Raw genomic sequence first — 22,631 nt, 5'->3', positions numbered from 1 at the left:
GGACCTGCCCAATGCAAGCCCAATTTCAACTCTGCTTTGTTGTTTGTCAGCTCAATATGAAGAAATAGGTCAGGTAACTATACTTGCTGAATACGGGTATCATTTAAGGATACATCTGTTTTATATATTTGCTTGGAGTTGTTCTTTAATCGTAATTAAACAGTTAGTCCCACACAGGTTGATTTGTATTACTGCATTAGTACACATAAGAATAGACTAGATAAGTACTCGATAATAGGAGATATCTATGCATTTCATAAACGATAATACATTTGCTGCGGAGGCCAAAGGCACAACAGAAAATCGGATTTTAATAGAGTAACAATTGTGCATTAGTGTATCTATTTTAAGTAATCCACAAAAGCATTGCAGAAAGGTTAATGAAAAAATTTAGAGAAGATTTGACTAGCATTAAAAAGCATTGTGGATCATACTGATATATCTTGAAATTGACACTTTGGTTGCATATAAAATCAAGGTACTCCTCTTTTCATATAGAATTGCTGTCAATCTGATATATTAACACAATCATTTTGGGGTTTACATGTCACATACACTTTTCTCTAATGCAATTATTCATGAAACTGGCACTCATACGGATTTGGAAATCCATTTAAATACAATGGTTATTCTGTAAAAAACAATATTGTATAGAAATGACAAGTCTTTGAGTGAACCATGAGAAACATTCATGAGTTAGAGCTCCTTAGCAATTAAGATGACACAGGCATACAATGTGCTTATACACAAAGAATTTAAAGTATATGAACACCTTAACAAAACCAAAAACAAACCCTGTTATTTGCTCCCTTTTGGTCTGTTAAATATACCATTAAAAGTGTTTCGTTATATCTGTAAAATAAATGAAAAAATACCTATAAAAAGGAGCTAAGGAGATAGAGAAAAACATGTGAAAAGGATCATAAAGCCCCACCGGCTGGCTAGATAGAAGAATATAAAACCTATTCAATATTTTGTATTTGTCTTAGACAACATCTTTTTAAATAAAATAATGTACAAAAACACTATACATTCATAGGAACTGCACTTGTAAAATGAAAACAGTATTTTGGACTTTCTCTAGGCATCTTTTGTTGTCTATGAAACTTCGCGGTTTGTGACCTCGTAGATCCCTAAATTCTATAGTATACTTTTATTACTTTGTAGTTTTTCTACAATTCAATACATTTTTCACCACAGATATACAAAGGAAGTTAAGAATTTAAATGTAAAGAAGTAATATTCTCACAATCTGTTACTGGGCAAAAACAGATTAAGTAGGTGTCAGGCTTTAAGAGTATTACGAGAATGGCTGATGTAGAAAAAAGAAAAAAATATTTAAAAAAAAAGAAGACCTACAGAGATTTGTGTGTACAATATATATTGTTCTGATGCCTACATATGAATATTTAAATACATGTTCTAATTAATTGACTGGATTGTTCTGGGTTTTCAAAGCTTCAAAACATTTTCTAAACATACGTTTCTGTCTAAGCAGCTTTTAAAGTATTAAACATTCTTAAGAAGCACACAAACTTCTTAGCCTCAACTGGAGCAATGCTGATATAAAAAATAGCTTCCAATGATGGAGAATCCAAGAAGTATATGACCCCCCCTAAGTTGTAGATCTGCATGCCGATATGGAATCATCTTACATTCATTAGTTAAACAATGTTTTTTTTACTTACAATTATTGTTTTCCCACTTTTTTTTCACGTGTAAGAGTTCCAGGAGGTAAAGGGAGATATATTAATCTGCGCTTAGTAAACACGGCCACTGTTAGAAGAATGAGGAGGAATGGAGAGGGCTCTTGTAAGGAGTACCGAGTAGGGTGCTGTGATGTTTTCAGGAGTGCACAGCACCTTGCCAGATCCTTCTACCAGTCATGATGATATGACAGCACTACATAGAAAAGCCTAGAGACCCATTGATGATGTCACTGGGTCTAATGTAAGATAATGAAAATGGAAAGGTTTTATTTAAAATCTTCATTAGCATTGTTGATTTGGGGGGGGGGGGGGGGGGGGGAAAGAGGAAAAGAAAAAAACCAAAAGGAAGTCCATTTAAAAAGACCGTTGCTGTCTGCATTTCTAGTTATTACTTACTTGTCAAAGTAATTTTTATGTGGCTTCCACACGTCTACATATATTTGTAGATTAGCCACGAGAGGTTGGGTATATACACAGACTATAATGGACTTTGTCTAAAGGCCCATTCACACTGTACCACACTACAATAATGTCTGCGCCACAATGCACTCTGTTAACTCAGCTAATTCATTTTGAATGAGCCCCAACACAGAAATGTTCCTGCGCTATTTTTTTCATGCAGAACACACGTGTTGTGGTGTGCTGTATTGTAGGTGTGTTGTACATTTGCATGCAAATCGAGTGACAATGCGCTTACACAACACATTACAGCATGCTGCAGTAAAGAACTTGGTACAGGACGCATTACTGCAGCACATTTGTGAGAAGTTCATACCTGCTTAAAACCTGTTGGGATAAATTATCAGCTACACAGGCGGTGCATTGCTTTCAATGAGTTGGTTGAATCCTAGACTTGCATTGTGAGATGGAGCAGTAAATAACAACCATTGGTAGGTACACCGTGCATAAGAAGAGCCTGCAAATGTAATGAAGAAACATGGCTGCCCCCTGTCCATATGTAATTACACATTTTAATCAGCAACCATTTTTTTTTAAACATTACCATATACTTTTTAGATTATTTGCATCAAGTAGATCTTGTACAAGTGTGAATCTAAATAACATTGATAAGACTATAATCTGTTTTTATAACATCCACAGGCTTGCACCTCTCAGGGACAGCTTGGGGTATGATTTCCCTGTCATGGAGTCTGAGTATTCCTGCTGCATCCTCTATAATGTGAAATTAATCAGCAACCCAAGGACCCAACTTCATGCGGTCATAGCTGACAGATGAACCTGATAATTCAGTACAATCTCATAACCAAGATGTCCAAATCATACAAAACTAAGTCAAATCTGCCTTACCATCATAGACATTACAGCCCAAATGTCTTTCTACACCTTTCAGCCCAGAAGGAAAGCTTCCCACACCCTTGAACTCCACAATAGCACACCCCAGATTTCCCTTATGAAACCAATTCTACTTCTTAGACTACCAGGACCAATCGATAAATCCCAATTACCTTTCTGGGCTTGAGAGCACTCTCCTCAGATGTACATGAATCGACGGCATCCCTTGGGTCCGCCTCACTTTCCTCTTTACTTTCAAGCTCATCCTCACTGGTAATTGGCCCATTTTCACACATTGGGGTTTGGAAATCATCATCGGGTAATGGGGGATAGCTATATTTAAATGGATCCTAAAAATGGAAAGCAAAATTAAATTATACAGTTGACCTTTTAAAAATGCAAGTTTAACCGAGTAAAAGAAAAACAGACCCAGTCACAGATTTTATAAGGCAGTTATATATTGGGTCTGAAGTGCCAGCACAACATCACAGCTCTACTCTACACTACCCCTTCATGTCATGTTTCATTCGTAAAGTGTTGGGAGTGATAGAACGCTGCAGAGAGCGCTCTAGGATAGGATGAGTGCCCTGTCACATGACCTGTTAGTCATGTGGCAGGTTTCCTCCTCCCGAAACTTTATTCCTCCATTCATTAAAATAAAATGGGGTTTCACTTGTTTTAAGTCCCAAAGTAAGCAAAGCTGTAAATGGATTTGCTTTATAAATATGCTGGAGAATGTTTTCAAATTCAGCAATTTGACAGAAGCTAGTCCATACTGCTGCTTTTTTAAATCACGCCTTAGCTTGGATTGAAATGGTCTTTGTTTGATCTCCACAAAAGTAGCCATCAGGCAGTACCTGATTTACCAAGGACTTACAGCTGCTTTATAACTGGGCCCCTATGTATATCAGCAGTCCAGGAGCAGTAAGGGCTTGCTCACACCATCTCCACACCAGAACATTTATTTCTGGACCAAAAACGCATACACAGTAATTCCACATAAAGTAAAAATGAGGCTAGTCTTCACTGTGTTCAGTTCCGGAGCTTTGAAAAAAGTACAGCATGCTGCATTATTTTCTGGTCTGGAATGCATAAACTAATGTAAACACACCAGAACGCACCTAAAACCCAAGCAAAACCAATAGACAAAAATAACCAATAGACAAAAAGAAAAGCAGACATGCGCATGACAAATGCATCCAGATCTGGTCTGGAGATGGTGTGGACAAGCCCTTAAAGTTAAACTACATTGTTCTTAGATTTTGATTAGGCTTTGAATGTAATCAACAATGTAAATAATTAATTATGATAATCACAACTCCATCCAAAACGTATTTTTTGGTTTGAAGTTTAGCCAGGAAGGTTTTGTGTATTTGCAGTCTGTGGCCCTTTTGGGGAAATGTACTCCACTTTCTATTTAACAGATGGGAAATGTCGTCAACAGGGTCGCAGACAGAGAATTTTAATGGATCAGGGAAGGGTTCGTTTTCATTGATGACCGTGCCTTTCAATCCCTGAAACAACTGTTCCCATTATCTCTTGAGTATTTCTCCACAGTGAGGGTCATATAAAGAAGTAAACAATACACTGATATGTGCATATAGTTGGGCTTTAAGGTTATTAAAATCCTATATTGTGAGTATAACTTAAAATGAATTGTACATATGCAGTACATCTACATGGGATCATTACACGTGTAGGCTCTTCTTCCTTCTTAGTAGTAACACACAGTGACTGAGCATCATTGCGTGTCTCTTTCTTTGTGTCTATTAGTCTGAACTGTCTGAAAACCTTTCCTTTGTAAGGCTGGCTGACATTAAAAGAGGGAACATTTGGAAAATGTGCAAACGAAAATCAAAAATATGGAACTGCGTGAAAAGAAAGTGTTTGCTTGTCAACAATTACTTTTTGGCAAGGGTTATAATATTACCTAAAAATATACATTCGTTCCACTTTAACAAGGCCATTTAGCAGCTGTGTAAGTTCATATAGCGTGCACAGCACGAACAAACACATTCATAAAAGTTATTATGGGAAGCTGATAAATCCTGTCATTCAGGAACACTCACTTCTTTAAATCCATGCAATGCATAACATATCGGCAGATTAAACTATCTGCTTTACAAAAGCAGGCGGCTGTCTGCATTTCTAGTTATTACTTACTTGTCAAAGTAATTTTTATGTGGCTTCCACACGTCTACATATATTTGTAGATTAGCCACGAGAGGTTGGGTATATACACAGACTATAATGGACTTTGTCTAAAGGCCCATTCACACTTCAGCCAGCTGTCTGCATTTCTAGTTATTACTTACTTGTCAAAGTAATTTTTATGTGGCTTCCACACGTCTACATATATTTGTAGATTAGCCACGAGAGGTTGGGTATATACACAGACTATAATGGACTTTGTCTAAAGGCCCATTCACACTGTACCACACTACAATAATGTCTGCGCCACAATGCACTCTGTTAACTCAGCTAATTCATTTTGAATGAGCCCCAACACAGAAATGTTCCTGCGCTATTTTTTTCATGCAGAACACACGTGTTGTGGTGTGCTGTATTGTAGGTGTGTTGTACATTTGCATGCAAATCGAGTGACAATGCGCTTACACAACACATTACAGCATGCTGCAGTAAAGAACTTGGTACAGGACGCATTACTGCAGCACATTTGTGAGAAGTTCATACCTGCTTAAAACCTGTTGGGATAAATTATCAGCTACACAGGCGGTGCATTGCTTTCAATGAGTTGGTTGAATCCTAGACTTGCATTGTGAGATGGAGCAGTAAATAACAACCATTGGTAGGTACACCGTGCATAAGAAGAGCCTGCAAATGTAATGAAGAAACATGGCTGCCCCCTGTCCATATGTAATTACACATTTTAATCAGCAACCATTTTTTTTTAAACATTACCATATACTTTTTAGATTATTTGCATCAAGTAGATCTTGTACAAGTGTGAATCTAAATAACATTGATAAGACTATAATCTGTTTTTATAACATCCACAGGCTTGCACCTCTCAGGGACAGCTTGGGGTATGATTTCCCTGTCATGGAGTCTGAGTATTCCTGCTGCATCCTCTATAATGTGAAATTAATCAGCAACCCAAGGACCCAACTTCATGCGGTCATAGCTGACAGATGAACCTGATAATTCAGTACAATCTCATAACCAAGATGTCCAAATCATACAAAACTAAGTCAAATCTGCCTTACCATCATAGACATTACAGCCCAAATGTCTTTCTACACCTTTCAGCCCAGAAGGAAAGCTTCCCACACCCTTGAACTCCACAATAGCACACCCCAGATTTCCCTTATGAAACCAATTCTACTTCTTAGACTACCAGGACCAATCGATAAATCCCAATTACCTTTCTGGGCTTGAGAGCACTCTCCTCAGATGTACATGAATCGACGGCATCCCTTGGGTCCGCCTCACTTTCCTCTTTACTTTCAAGCTCATCCTCACTGGTAATTGGCCCATTTTCACACATTGGGGTTTGGAAATCATCATCGGGTAATGGGGGATAGCTATATTTAAATGGATCCTAAAAATGGAAAGCAAAATTAAATTATACAGTTGACCTTTTAAAAATGCAAGTTTAACCGAGTAAAAGAAAAACAGACCCAGTCACAGATTTTATAAGGCAGTTATATATTGGGTCTGAAGTGCCAGCACAACATCACAGCTCTACTCTACACTACCCCTTCATGTCATGTTTCATTCGTAAAGTGTTGGGAGTGATAGAACGCTGCAGAGAGCGCTCTAGGATAGGATGAGTGCCCTGTCACATGACCTGTTAGTCATGTGGCAGGTTTCCTCCTCCCGAAACTTTATTCCTCCATTCATTAAAATAAAATGGGGTTTCACTTGTTTTAAGTCCCAAAGTAAGCAAAGCTGTAAATGGATTTGCTTTATAAATATGCTGGAGAATGTTTTCAAATTCAGCAATTTGACAGAAGCTAGTCCATACTGCTGCTTTTTTAAATCACGCCTTAGCTTGGATTGAAATGGTCTTTGTTTGATCTCCACAAAAGTAGCCATCAGGCAGTACCTGATTTACCAAGGACTTACAGCTGCTTTATAACTGGGCCCCTATGTATATCAGCAGTCCAGGAGCAGTAAGGGCTTGCTCACACCATCTCCACACCAGAACATTTATTTCTGGACCAAAAACGCATACACAGTAATTCCACATAAAGTAAAAATGAGGCTAGTCTTCACTGTGTTCAGTTCCGGAGCTTTGAAAAAAGTACAGCATGCTGCATTATTTTCTGGTCTGGAATGCATAAACTAATGTAAACACACCAGAACGCACCTAAAACCCAAGCAAAACCAATAGACAAAAATAACCAATAGACAAAAAGAAAAGCAGACATGCGCATGACAAATGCATCCAGATCTGGTCTGGAGATGGTGTGGACAAGCCCTTAAAGTTAAACTACATTGTTCTTAGATTTTGATTAGGCTTTGAATGTAATCAACAATGTAAATAATTAATTATGATAATCACAACTCCATCCAAAACGTATTTTTTGGTTTGAAGTTTAGCCAGGAAGGTTTTGTGTATTTGCAGTCTGTGGCCCTTTTGGGGAAATGTACTCCACTTTCTATTTAACAGATGGGAAATGTCGTCAACAGGGTCGCAGACAGAGAATTTTAATGGATCAGGGAAGGGTTCGTTTTCATTGATGACCGTGCCTTTCAATCCCTGAAACAACTGTTCCCATTATCTCTTGAGTATTTCTCCACAGTGAGGGTCATATAAAGAAGTAAACAATACACTGATATGTGCATATAGTTGGGCTTTAAGGTTATTAAAATCCTATATTGTGAGTATAACTTAAAATGAATTGTACATATGCAGTACATCTACATGGGATCATTACACGTGTAGGCTCTTCTTCCTTCTTAGTAGTAACACACAGTGACTGAGCATCATTGCGTGTCTCTTTCTTTGTGTCTATTAGTCTGAACTGTCTGAAAACCTTTCCTTTGTAAGGCTGGCTGACATTAAAAGAGGGAACATTTGGAAAATGTGCAAACGAAAATCAAAAATATGGAACTGCGTGAAAAGAAAGTGTTTGCTTGTCAACAATTACTTTTTGGCAAGGGTTATAATATTACCTAAAAATATACATTCGTTCCACTTTAACAAGGCCATTTAGCAGCTGTGTAAGTTCATATAGCGTGCACAGCACGAACAAACACATTCATAAAAGTTATTATGGGAAGCTGATAAATCCTGTCATTCAGGAACACTCACTTCTTTAAATCCATGCAATGCAAATAAAGAATTTGTCAAACATTTTACTCACTTCATACAACAAAAATATATCAAACCTGGGCCAATCAAAATCCATAAACGGATGCTACCTACAGTGGAAACCGCATGACAAATTCAGAGATATAGGCAGCTGAAGTTATATACAATCTTCATGTAAAATTTGTCCTAGGTCTTGTGCCCCCAATTCCCAAGCCTACCTGTTGGCCAGGGAGGACACAGAAAGAGCAAGGGAGTCAAAATTTGCATTTCATTTCACTAATTGGAACCTCTGGATCTACTGATCATCATGATATGTGCTTTTTCACTGAATGTAACATACGCATTTCCCAAAGTACAATTGATTTGAATTGCCCAAGATTGTCTTTACTTTAAAAGTAAGCTTTTTTTTGTTGTTGTTCTAAACTGACAAGGGAAGGGTTAGAATGTAGAATTTTACTGCTGTCTTTGTTCCCATTGGTATTTTCCTATAATGTTTGTCTGTTTGACGTGACAGGATGTGAAAGTAAAATCTGCCCATAGTTAGGGGAAACCTCATCGTTAAGCTGATTTCTTTTGATCTCCTACTAGGGCCCCTTCATACTAGTGGGCACCCATCATGGTGTGTGCAATGTATAACTTTAAAGGAGAGCTATGAGGTAAGTGATTTTCACTCAACCTCATAGTTCGAGCTGACGTGTGACAATGAAACGGTTACACATCGGCTCAGTAGATCGGGAAGTGAGCGAACACATAACGTCGCTTGCTCACTTATCGATCCGGTCCCTGCAGAGCCGTGACTGTTACTCTCAGGTCCCTGCAGGGATTCCCCCCCCCTCCCCACTCCGATCCTCCAGCGCTGACTGGAGGAACAAACGGGGGAGGGGTGCGGGTACAGCTGGCTCTGCCTCTAGATAGGCAGAGCCAGCTGTCAATCACATAGCTGGGTGGATCTCAACAGTAATGTCGGGATCAGTCCTGGCTGCGGCGGTCACAGTATACCGCAAGCTCTAGCTCGCGGTATACTGAGCTTTGGGTCACGGGAGGACGCTAGTATGTGTCGTCCCGTTACCCTTAGGAGAACTATGGGGAAAAACACTTACCCCACAGTTCTCCTTTAAAGTAAAAAAAAGAAAGGACTTCACTTAACTCTATGCACAACTGCATGCTGCAACGTGCTGAAGTGCTTTGTAACATATTTTTGTGTCCTGTGTTGCAGAAAAATGCATGTGCGCTGCATGTTTATACAACACCCACCAACACACTTGCATGGTGTGAACAGGGCACATAGAAAACAATAGTTTTCTCTGTGTACCTGCCTTGAGATGGGGTTCATCAGTGCAGGTCAACACAGCTCAATGCACCTTCTCCGAGTTGTTACAGTGACAACCTTCAATGGATTTCCCCCCACTTGTCCCATTGACAACTGGACACAGACCGTAATGATAAAAATGTCTAGCCATTTCCCACTCTGCGTGAAACCAGCATAGTTTTTTCTGAAGTTACAATTTAAATTCTGACATTCTGAAGTTATTTAATAATATTAACACTTACTGTTCCCCCCATGTGTGGAGGTAAGTATTCAGCACTAATGTAGTCATGAACTTCATTCCGGTTCACAAATTTCAGCATGTTCACGGCTTCTGGACCAAGCCAGCCTTTCACAATTTTAAAGGCAGCTAATAAAAGAATGACATTATAAAAATTATATTATGAAATGTATTTGGCATCCCTGACAAACACACCTTGCAAGAATAACACAGCAAAAGGTTTGCCTTTATGGTTATTGCCAAGTTTTTTCTGTGTTTTTTTCTTCTTCAAAAATGTTATTTTGATATTAACCCCTGAAAAAAATGTTCTGTACCATACAGCTCATTATAACCTAGATTGAGAGTTAAAACCCAGGTGAAGTATGAACCAGAAGGTCCTCATGTCTGTTAGAATGGAAGGTTTGAGTGAAATAGATCCTTTTAGAGCACTCAGGCCTATCTATTTAACTGGTGTGCATAGAAATTATCACGTGTCATGTCATATCCACTAGAAAAAAATCATTGTCATGGCCAATAGCTTCACTTTTGCTCTGTGATGAAAACATTTCTCCTATGCGTGTCACTTTCTGCCAGGTCTACACCTCCTATTATCCATACAACTTATAGCTCAGGTTTGTATAAAGCACACACCCCACAACAAATGGGTAAAGATGGCCAAAGACCTAAAGAATAGCTAAAGCCATAAAATTTTTTCATTGTGGATAGAGTTTATAGTTATATAGGTTAAGACAAGTCCACTGAGTTCAGCCAATAGAGGGGAAAAATAATAATAAATAGAAAACCCCCACAAACAGGACCATATATCCATAGCTACCCACAGTTGATTCAGAAGAAGGCAAAAACAAACCCTTATAAAGCATGGCCCTTTTTGCTAAGACGCAGGGGGGTAGGGGGCTTGGAGAATCCTTCCCGATTTCCTAAGGCAATCAGCCTTTCACAAGATCAAGAATCTCTGGTGTTAATACTTATGAATGTTAATATCCATGTATATTCAGCTCGTTTAGGAATGAATCCTGTTTTTCTAATCAACTGAGCTGGCTAGTACTAGTTCCTGAGGCACCAATTGCACATTTTTACAGCTCTTACTGTAAAAAGGCCTTTCCATATGCAAGCGATAAACCTCTTGTCCTCCAGATGCAAAGAATGCCCCCTTGTCAATTTGCGAAAGGTTCACTATATGGAGAGTTTTTGTCTGTATACAAGGTGATCATATCTCCCTTAATCACCTTGTCTTTCTCAGCATTATCTGCAGTTCCATAACATCCTTTTTGTGAACTGGTGCCCAAAACTAAACTGCATTCTCCTTAGGACGATTTCACTTCCTGTCCTTTAGACTCAACAGTAAGTTAAAAGATACTTTTCCAATGTGAGGGAGATCCACTTTTGCACAGTTGTCATGGAAACAAAAAAGTTTCCATCATTTGATTTCTCCTCTCTTCCTGTTCTGGTGGTAAATCAAAATTCTGGATTTACCCTCAATTTCATTAATTGTGACACTAATGATCAGGACAATTAAAAGGCCCGTTTCACACGGGCTGATCACAGCAGTACAAAGCACGTCTCCGATACCGTTTTTTCGGTATCGAGTACCGATATTTAGCTTTCAGTACTCGCCGATACCAGTACTTCCGCTAGCATAGAGCCAGCTTCCTGGGCAAACAGCATCAAGCCGGCTTCACGGCTAATTAGGAAGCCAGGAGGAGAGTCATTAACCGCCGCCCGACTTCCTGATTGCCCGGGAAGCCAGCTCCATGTTCCCTCGCGGCACTGCCGCTCAGAGGGAATCTCCCTGACTGGAAGTTCCAGTATCAGAGCATTTGTGCGAGCACTCGCCCAAATACTCGGTATCGGTACAGATACCGATACTGGTATCGGTGCATCCCTAGTCACTGCTGTGACATCCGTGTCTGTACATTTTTTCCTTCACCTTGCGATGGAGGAAAAAAACTGCTGGACCCCACGTTGGTCTATGGGGAATCTGCTGTAAATGGGAGTTTACATGAGAATACCCCTGATTTGGTCTGGCCAAACGAATCTCTGATCCGTCTATTTGTCTGGACCTAGCCGGAAGCAGGGGTAACTGGGTGTAAACAGTTGCTCATCCGTTTTCACACGGATGCCCATAGACTTGCATTTGGCAATCCGATCAAGTCCGATCAAGAATCTCCCAAACGAGGACAGACAACACAAATAACTGACAGTGGTTCTAAGCCCTAACTAATGTATCCTAATCTTAAAGAAAAAACAAAATAAACAACTTTAGTTATACTTCAAGATTGCAGAACACATTGCTACTAGTCCTGCCTTAATTCCAGGGTACAATGGAGATTGCCTGGGGAGTTTGGACTACACTAAAGTCTTCTTTTCACAGAGATTGGTCAGCCATGAAATCAACACACAATCAGGCTGAATTCTTTTAAAGAGCATGTTAAATATAATGATTTGTCCATTATAGAGAACTTCTTTGATAAACTCAGAAATCACATTTCAAAGTACAATTATATTTAGATAGAAAAGAGATTTATACTAGAGAAAACTCCTCTATTAAAATAATAAAGTCAGGGATGCCCCGAATAACAACAACGTATTGCATGCTATTTTCTGATCTTTATCCTTATACATTGCTATCACTCTGGAAGCCTTCAACAGTTTTTTTTGTCCTGTTGTATGTGCCTGGCAAACCATAGGCACTACTGATGACCATGATTACCGCTGAGTTTAATTAATGTAAGTTGGCAATACATGGCATGATTAAACAAGTGATGCTTCCCATTCAAGAATTGCTTTCAAAATATGGAATGCATAGAGAAAGGAAATCAAAGGGCATGTAATGAGCATTTCGGTGGTCAAAATCCCTCATTATTGCATGCTGATGTTATCCAACATCTACAAACAAAGTCTCTGTGTCACCTGGTGGAAACCATTTCCTCTCCCAAAGACAGAGAACAAAGTCTCCACCACATCTAGATTGCTTCGGTTCTAGCTTTGTATGGACACATTTTTCAAAGCCCATCTCAAAAGGGACGATTGCCTGTGGTTAGCTTACAACACTTGTCAGGGTGTAAAATTATTTGAAATATCGCTGTACAGATTAAAAGAATTGAAAGAATGTGTGTTCCCCACAACAACCTGTCACTTTTCATTCTCTTGCTTGAACCAGAAAGATGTACAGTACAGTAGCTTCAAAATGGTTTGTTATTATAGGCAGCAAAGAATCATTCCTTTAGGGCTCCTTTACACCACAGTTGCTCAATGCAGCCAAAATGCATAGGGCATGAAAAAAAATCCATTGTTTTCAAACGCGCCAGTTCATACCAATGCTCTGCAATTTGTGTCAATGTCAAACCAAATGACCTCTCAAAGCATCTTGGAGCACAGTGCTATAAATAAATTGATCTGTGTCTCATATGGGTTTCTGGATGGAACTGAAACCTATTGTCACATGACTGCATCGTGCAATGTCTGAGTCAGAAAAAATACTACAATAGTGAGAATTGAATGCCTACTCTGCATGTTCACAGGCTTGAGCAAATGTGTTCCTAGAATATTGAGAACAATGTGGTTTTGGACAATAGGTTAGCTTGGTGGACTACGGCATGTCCAGATGAAAAACAAAATTCCTTAACAAGTAGGCTGGAATCCCCCTGTATGCACAGAGATGCTTTTTTTTTTTTTTTATTTTATCCTGACTGGAACGTAATTTTAGCCTGCTTTTAACAGAGCTTTTGAACATGAACAGAAATGCATCATTAAAGAAAGGCATTCTAAAAAGAACACATCTGTTGATAAAATACAGAACATTTCTACAAAAGAAGTCTACAGTACCGATAAATAACATACAAAGAACTTCTCTTTCAAAAGCTTAATGCAATTTCTCTGTTACAAAAGCCTAGTCTCTCCTGGAAACCTTCAACCAATTCTGAAAAAGGCAAACGTCAAATAAGAGAACTGTACTCACCATTCATTATCCATGGCATCTCAAAGATAACAATCTTTGCTGCAAAAGTTAAAAAAAAGCAAATATTAAAAATTTAAAAAAAAAATAAAAAATCAATCCAAACATTTTTTTCCCATAAAAAAAAGAAAATAACAATGAAAGCTGCAAAAATGTGGTTTTACTGAAAGCTATACTTTATAAAACTATACAGATCCATCATTGTACACTACTATACAGATCCATCATTGTACACTACTCTGCAACAGAGTTTCTCAAATATTTTTATGCTGAGGCAACGGTTGGTGGTTCTGGGATCCAAATGGTAAATATGCCATTGCTCTGGAACTTCATCTATCTGATTCCAAGCAGATGTCAAACAAATATTATTTAAAAGGTGGCTTACGATTAGTCAACTTGAATTTAAGTATTTCTATATTCTTAATGAGCAGGAAGTTATCTTTTTAAAAAAACCAAAAAAAAACCCTTAATGACTTTTGTAGCAACAAGCACTGTGGAGCAATTTTCCTCAAAGTATACAGCAGAAGCAATTAAGTTGTTCAAGTTGTTTTCTCAGAAGCTGAACTGTTGAGAGGATGACTTGAATGACTTCAGTGACGTTTGAGGATGAATTGTTTCACAGTGCCAGCAGCTACAGATGTCAGTGAAGCCGGACACAGTGCGCGCTGGTTACTATTTAACCACTTAAAGACCAAGACGTTTACACCCCCTTCCTGCCCAGGCCATTTTCAGTGTTTAGCGCTACAGTACTTCGAATTACATTTATTCCGTCATACAACGCTGTACTGAAATTAATTTTATACCCTTCTTTGGGGACACATAGAGCTTTCTTTTGGTTGTATTTAATCACCACTGGGGTTTTTATTTTTTACTATATGAAAAAAGTACCGTAAATTTCGAAGAAAAAAAATGTTTTCCCTACGTTATGTTCAAAAACATGTATTCTTACCCATATTTTTGGTAAACTATAAAAAAGTCGGGGTCACGTCGGGTAAATAGACACCAAACATGTCAAACATTAAAATTGCGTGTGCCCGCAAAATCGCAAAAAATACCATACCAAAAATTGGCCATAGGCGACGCTTTAAAAGCTTTTACCGCTCATCAGTTTAGTGTTAATAGTGATTAATGGCCCTAAAATTATTGCCCTCACTCTGACGTTAGCGGTGATACAACATGTGGGGCGTAATCGCCATTTTCACACATAGGCGCACCCAACGCATGTTTGTGTGTGTATTTTGTGGCAGGGGACTTTAAAAAAAAAATTTTGTTTTTTTTTTTATTTTTTATATTTGACTTTACATTTTTTTTGGGTAACTTTTAATTAAAAAAAAAAAAAAGTTCAGTTAACTTTTTTTTCACATACGGGGCTAAGAAGCCCCCTATGCGACAGCCAATTTACACAGACAGGTCCCCTTTATGGAGATATCAGGGGTCTCCCCTGTCACCTAGGGACCCCCAAAAGAAGCAGTAATCTGCTTCACCAGCTTCTCTCCAGCTACAGAAGCTGGAGAGTAACACTGAATGCAGGACGTGATGTAATATACATCACTTCCAGCATTCGGGGACCAGAGGGAGATCGTGTACCGATCTCTTATCTCCTGTGACAGAGCAGCCGTGCCGCGGTCCTGGCCGCACCGGGCAGAATGGATCTCGGGACCGGCAGTGACAGTGGCGGCGGCTGCAGGGTCGGGTGTAAAACCGCACCTAATACAAGCAATCGCTTTAATTACAACGGCTGGCCAGGAAGCTACTCGTCCGGCGGCGTCACAGACGAGAGGATGAGTGAATTTTCAAGCCCTACACATGCTTTATAACATTCTGGCACATTTATTCAGTAATGTACTATATTAGAGAGCAAAACTTTGTCATACAACTCGTTACATAATTCTGCCTCTATCACGTCCTTTCTTTGTTTTCTTAATATAGTGCGGCAAGAGCATAGGCATACCGTAAAAAAAAAAAAAAGGTTAGTAGATCTCAGACAAACATTTATATATAGATCACCCATGGTTACAAGGAATAAGTTGAAAAGTTTAAGGCTGATGGAAAAGTGAAATTACTTTGGGAATACAAATAAGCACAATTTAGAAATTAAAAGTATGCTATGCAAAATAAATTACCAGTGCTATAACTAAAAAAAAAAATATCACACTTGTGCTTTAAATTCCAATCAAACCTGTTTCTTTTTTCCAGTTTTGAGTAGAGTGGGATAGAACCTTGCTGGGTTTTACTGTTATCCAGGATTCTAGAGATTGTCACGTGAGTGACAGCTCTGAGTCTACTGGGGCTGCTGACATTACATCCAAGATGGTGGTGCTCAGAAAGGTGTCTGAGCTCTACCCAAGGTGGGCTTTAATGGGTAAATAACAAGCCTAAAATGAGTTAAATGTACATAGAATCATATGAAAACATTTTTTTTAAATAAATGGTCCAACAACAAGGTCTCCAAGTCTTCAAGAAGCTACTTACACAGGTATCTTGGGTAGTAGATTTTAAAACAGTTGACTACAAAACGTACAAAATCCATATCCTAAAATAAATAAAAACAGGAGTATTTTGGTTAGCTGCAGTATATACATTTTTTGTTTTTTTAGAAGCAAAGAACAAATTCTGTCTGATAGAAAAACTTAGCCTGGGCTGTGCATTGTCCTAATGGTTTATAGGAAAAAAAAAAAAAAACACAAAAAAAAAAACCTTCCAAAACGTGTTAGATTCAATCAGGCAAAAAAAAAGCATTACAAAAGACTGTTATGTGGAAAAAAAGCGGAATCTCAACAGGCGTTACAAAATTAACAGATACGCACATTTCAAATGCATCTTCACAAACTACTTATATAAAGTGCATGTAAAGATCCTCACAAATAGGTCGAATTGTGCCCGATTCCTTCTAAAATTCGAGCCCTGGGTGGCACTGCAAGCACCACCTGGGTTGACCTAGACTGCATCGGGTGAAGAATGAATCGGATGAGCAATGACTGCATACCATCAGTTACAGTCACTGTTTGGGTATTCAATCAGCTCAGGGAACAAAAAAAAAGGAAAATAATCTTATGTGTAGCTACCTTATGCCATGGTCTTATTTGGGCAGCATTAAAGCCTCCTGATCACTTCTACAGTGTTTGTAATGTTCTGTCCCCAAATACATGCAAATGCATGGGTCGGTTCACTTATACAGTATTCGGTATCGCCACGCAAGCCAGAGCAAAAGCAATAATTCTAGGGCCATCATTCCCCTCTTAACTCTAAACTGATGAGCTGTGCAGCCTTTTAAAGAGTCACCTATGGACAAATGTGGGTACCATAGTTATTTGCCGTTTCTTGGCACATGCAGTTTTGAGGCTCCAGATATTTGAAATTGGGTTAAATAGAGAGAAAAATATGGTGTGAGCTCAGTTAATGATGTGCAAAGGAATACAGGGGGATTGTACAAAGAAATTGTGCTACTATTCAAAAATACATGCAAGCATTTTTAAAAGGAGAACTATGAGATGAGTGATTTCCACTCACCTCATAGTTCTAGCCGACCTGTGACAATGAGACTGTCACAGGTCGGCTCAGTAGATCGGGAGGTGAACGAACACATACCGGTGTTCACTCACCTCTCGATCCTGTCACGGCTCTCTGCCGTGACAGGGGGAGGGGCTGGATTCCCCTCTCCGATCTGCCAGCGCTGACTGGCGGAACGGACGGGGGAGGGTACAGCTGGCTCTGCCTCTAGATAGGCAGAGCCAGCTTTCACTCACGCAGCTGGGCGGATCCCGTCATCTACGTCGGGATCCGCTCCAGCGTCTCAGTATACCGCGAGCTGTAGCTTGCGGTATACTGAGCTTAGGGTAACGGGAGGACGCTAGTTTGTGTCCTCCCGTTACCCTAAGGAGAACTATGGGGAAAAACACTGACCCCATAGTTCTCCTTTAAAGGAATATATAACTGGATCTAATGAAGGTCTTTCCAACCTACCTACACGTACACTGTAAATACAGGCTCATTGCAATAACTTTGGAACATACTGAGTAGTGCATAGATCACATGTAGAGGATAATTCTGTTTTCTGCATCAGAGAACAGAGAATTTAGGAAGGTGCAGATTTTGGCAAACGACAAACTAAGTGATTGGTCTTATTGCAAAAAAAAAAAATTGCTGCTGATCACATGTGCCTGGTTGGTACATTCTCGTTATCATTGGCTAACTAAAAGGGCAGTGAATAATGTAAAGCAGTTTTAGACTCATTCACACGGACGTTCAGAACTATACAGCGTGAATGTCCGTGCAGAAACCAGGAATATGGGGAAACAAGTTGGTGATTTTAAAATGGAGGTAGAAAAGGTGGTTATGCATTTACCAGTTTTCTGGTCATTTAACTTCTTGCCACTGAAAGACTTCCATATTATTTTTAGAATTTTGTTAATATGCCCTTCTTTGTGCTTCCCGGTTTCATGATGATACAACACAGCTAGTCTAGAACACCTGAACACAATGCATCTTCATACACACACACACACACACACACACACACACACACACAAAGAAAAACATTTAACCAACTCTGGAAGAGAAATGTCCTTGAGGCATTGTCCTTTTTCATAAATATATTACTTCCACTTCAAATAGCAGCAGGAAAAAAAATCATCACTTTATCTTCGCAAACTAAAAACCCAGGAGGATTCCGAATGCAAATTCCCATTATCTGAAGAACAACCTTTCCTAATGAAACCGCTTGCAATGAAAACCATGTTTTATCTTCTTTGCATGTGATATCGCACTTGGTTATTACTATGCAGTGGATAACGCTGGCAAAAGTGCCAGCGAATGCAGATTACAAGAAATAACTATTCTGCTAGATTTTCAGTAGGAGAACAAGGAAAAAGTGATCGATTTGGCCATTCCAACATTGGCCCTGTTTTTAACTTAGGTAGAAAAAGGACAAACAGTTGATTTGTTTACTTTTTGCTCCATTATTACATGCAGTTACAGACCGATAACAGGTTTGACACCGTAAGGTTGTTTTTTTTTTTCTTCAATAGGAAACTGTTTTATATCAAAATACAAATAAATAACATAAAAGCTTTTGATTTCTATCTGAGTTTGATGTGTCGGAGTGTATATTTTGTTAAAGGTTTGAAAAACGTTCTAGATTTTGCTGTGTGTGACACCAGTGAAAAGTGACTGCACAGCTATATTAAAGATACTTTGAAGACGAGCAACATTTGTTCATAAAGTGTTCTTTGATGTTGGTCCACTGAGAGGACTGCTGCTTCTCAATATTCTAGCACATCAAAACAGTCACATAAAATTATTTGCAAAATAGTTTCAACATCTACAGGGTTAAACGACAATCATTACAAATTAAAGTAAGATCAGTTGCAAATGATATTAAAAAAAAAAAAACTACAATGAAAAAAAAGGAGTTTTTGGCTGCCTACAGCTTTTTATTTTAGAACATTTTCAGCAAACACATTTTACAAATTCCCAATAGATGCTATTGGAGCCCTTATGTCATACAATCAGCACCACACCAGGTTAGTGCTGCCTAAATAGAGCACCTCTTGAGACGAGATCAATGCCAGAGCTGGAATATGAGGTCAGATTAATTGGGCCACAGCTGACTAGGCCAGAGCTGCATCCAAAAATCTATTATTTTATTTTTCAATGGGGAGGGTTGGCCCCTTAATGTGTCTGCTGTTTTTGGGTGATCAAATTTCTAACAATTAATGGTTTGGCACCCGTTTCTGTAACCATTAAGGGGGTGCAGTCTGTTGAGAGCTGCCTTTACAGAGCCAGTAGGCATGTTTAGAAAACCACCTTGCAATTGGTTAATTTAATTATCCAAGCACCTCTCAATCATTCCTTTCTCTTCTGCACCAGCACAGCTTAGTCAGTCAAAAAGTCTGGTAAAACACTAGAAAATGAGGGAGCAAGACCACAATGATGGCATCATTCTGCTCACTCTGTTCTCACTTTCTGGCAGCATGTTAACTTTAAAGGAGCAGGATTGGGACAGTAAAATGTAAGTCTTCCTGATACTTAGAGACCGCCTGCAGTTGTCACATGCCAGCTCTATAGATCGAGACCTGAGCAACCATGAACTGCTGAATTTTTTTTAAGCCTGTGGACGTGCGTCTAAACAAACTTCCCCCTGTGAACAAAAAAAGTGAACCGACCATGCTGCTGATTGCTCAGCTCAGTCGTCTCCATGCAGAGAGTGGTGAATGTCGGTCACCACTTACCGCAGGGATTCCCCCTCCCCTTTCTGTTCCTCCACCGCTCTTGGAGGGACAGACAGGGGAGCGGCAAGCACAGCTAGTTCTGGCTTGAGAAAGGCAGAGCCAGCTGTCAGTCAGGCAGGTAGGTTGATTCTTTCAATATTGTCATTAGTAAATGTACTTCTTTCACCCAAAAGAGGACGAAAGCCAAAAAGGTTTGGCTTTAGTTATCTTTTAAGCACATATACATGCATCAGAGCCTGAATGACGCAAAATGCTGCCCCTCCTTTTTCCTAGTCTAATTGGAATCTGTGCAGGGGATTACATTGCATTAATATAAAGATATTATTTACAGTAGATGCATTTAAAAAACACTATTTTAATGAATATATAACTGCATTAATTGTTTTATACATGCCTGTTCAGCTTTAAATAACAGGTCAGACTGTGTACTCACTGAACATATATGGCATTAAAATGATACAAACTTACTATATTACTAAGTCCGCATTCAGCCATATCAAAGACAACAGTCAGGAACTTGCCCGGCTCCCTCTTGGCATAACGCTCCAACCAAAATGCCACACATTTCTTCTTGTCTTCATTCGTTTTGGCATCTCGAACATGAAGCTTTACTCTGAGCCAGACTACGAAAATCAAAAGGACGTTAATAAATTGTGTTATTGAAAAGAGAAAAAAGGGACAGATATGGCTGAAACGCTAAAGACCCGAACACTGCTAAAACACCCATCGTGCCTAATGTTTTAGTCATATCCTTAAGTGTAATCATAGAAATAGAAAGTTAAATAGCAAAAAAAAAAAAAAAAGCAAATAAAGTCAGTTAGCAAACAGCTAATGATCTCCTGGAAACATATTAAACAGACTAAAGTCATAATGTCCACTGAAATTACTTCAATGTCAGGTTTTTGATTTTAATTTAATACTTCCAGATGTAGCAGAATGCTCACGGGTCTTTTGAATGGAATTCCTCCCTTCGGTCACACGATTCTGTGCTGTGATCTCCCTCTCTTGTTCAAAGGTGTAGAGCGAGCTGACCTCAAACATCAGACCTATGTGAATGGCTCTGCCCACTCCTTGTCTAGTCTGTAAATAAAGTCACTCACAAAGCAGTGGAGACTAATGCTCTGCTTGGAGTTGCCCATCCAAAACTTTTCTATAGGGTGTGAAAAGCTGTATTCTGTGAACTATTTATTTTTATATTATCAGGATGTTCAACAGCCAACTGGACAAGTCTACAATTAAATTAGCAAATTCTATTAAAATGAACCAGAACACAAAAGTGAGATCTAAGGCACTGCTTCTGCTGACTGCTAGTCTCGGGAGATTTGGGAATGTCACTAGAGTGCTGTTCACTGTTCTCAATGCTGGTGGTTGCGACATGAGGAAGCCAAGCCCTGTCTCTACCAAGATGGCCATCCCGATACAGAGAGTGCAAAACAAGTAACAGTAAGCCAATAATGGTAAAAGATCAGCTGCAGGGGGTACTATAAGCAATACTGGAGGACTAGTCATTTTGCCTTCTGCTTACTTTTTTTGGCACAGCTTTCAGATTTCAGTTCCACTAATGCTTCTGGCTCGCTCCTTATCCATACTGTCTGGCTTCTGAATCCTAGACTTACTTCATCACCACTAGCTTTGGACTGACCTTTCAAAATGTAATAAAGCGCTATAGACCACCATGATAATTTTAAGGAACAACACAGCTTGATGTACCTTCAACAGTACACGTAATGCATAGACTCAGCATATTTATGCTTTTCATTTTACAAGCAATTTATAGGATGTCTAGACCAGATTTAAGTGAGCTGAAAAGTGCATGACTCTACACAGTAGAATGTGTAACTCATAAAAACAGTCTCTCTTCTGATAATTAAAACAAAACATAAAAGACATTTCAGAGAGGATCCAAAGTAGATATGATCATTTTTAATGTGAGTTTTACAAGAATGCGACACAATGTGTTACTAACTGGTACACTGAGAACTAGATTTCACATGACTGACTGCTGGACAACAAAGAATGGATAGAACAAGGCCTGGCCTGGTCATAAGACTATTGTTTATTCCAGAACAGAGGAGTGCTTTAATGAAACTTCACACGACTTCTGCTCAGCATTAAGTGAAACATTAGCATATAACTCGTCTGAAGGATATACACAAGTGAAACTTCATGAAAGCCGTACTGAAGCAGCACCATTGATTAAGCTGGAAAAGAAGTGTGGCTGTTTACAGACCTTGGATCTAAATGGAACACGAAGCTTTGCCCTGGTGTGCTCTAGGTTCAGCCATCACAGTTCTTCTTTATATCTCAATCACGACATACAGCACAAAGTAAAATGCACCAAGCAAGAGGATAAGCCATGAAAAGCTCTTAATTAGATGACCTCTGGCTTCTTGCGTCAATCGAAGCAACAATTCTGTACAATGGCTGTGTACTTACCGGGTAAACGTTGTAATGAATCAAAAGACCTTGGTTTATGTAATTAAGAGAAAATAAAGTGCATCTTTTGCGCTATTATGGCCGCTTTTACCTTACCACGCTTACTTTTTTTTTTGTACTGGATTAAAAAATCCACCCCACCAAAAAAAAATCAATTTTAATTCCAGGTGGAAATGCACT

At 39.0% G+C, this 22,631-nt stretch overlaps 1 protein-coding gene across 1 annotated transcript in view; it reads right to left on the bottom strand.

The window, feature by feature from the left end:
• MOSPD2 (motile sperm domain containing 2) overlaps positions 1-22,631 on the bottom strand; it is an 83,852-nt gene that overhangs the window by 25,155 nt on the left and 36,066 nt on the right. Inside the window, exons 5-9 of the mRNA XM_018569012.1 lie at positions 20,484-20,638; positions 16,258-16,318; positions 13,789-13,827; positions 9,835-9,959; positions 6,388-6,564 (exon numbers count right to left, since the gene is read on the bottom strand). Of these exons, the coding sequence (XP_018424514.1) occupies positions 6,388-6,564; positions 9,835-9,959; positions 13,789-13,827; positions 16,258-16,318; positions 20,484-20,638 (557 nt within the window). The remainder of the gene's footprint in view (positions 1-6,387; positions 6,565-9,834; positions 9,960-13,788; positions 13,828-16,257; positions 16,319-20,483; positions 20,639-22,631) is intronic.

Source organism: Nanorana parkeri, unplaced genomic scaffold, assembly GCF_000935625.1.
Source record: "Nanorana parkeri isolate BGI_ZX_2015 unplaced genomic scaffold, ASM93562v1 scaffold1274, whole genome shotgun sequence".
Lineage (NCBI taxonomy): Eukaryota > Metazoa > Chordata > Amphibia > Anura > Dicroglossidae > Nanorana > Nanorana parkeri.
Note: the sequence above shows the minus strand (reverse complement) of the source record. Positions and strands in the feature narration are given on the sequence as shown.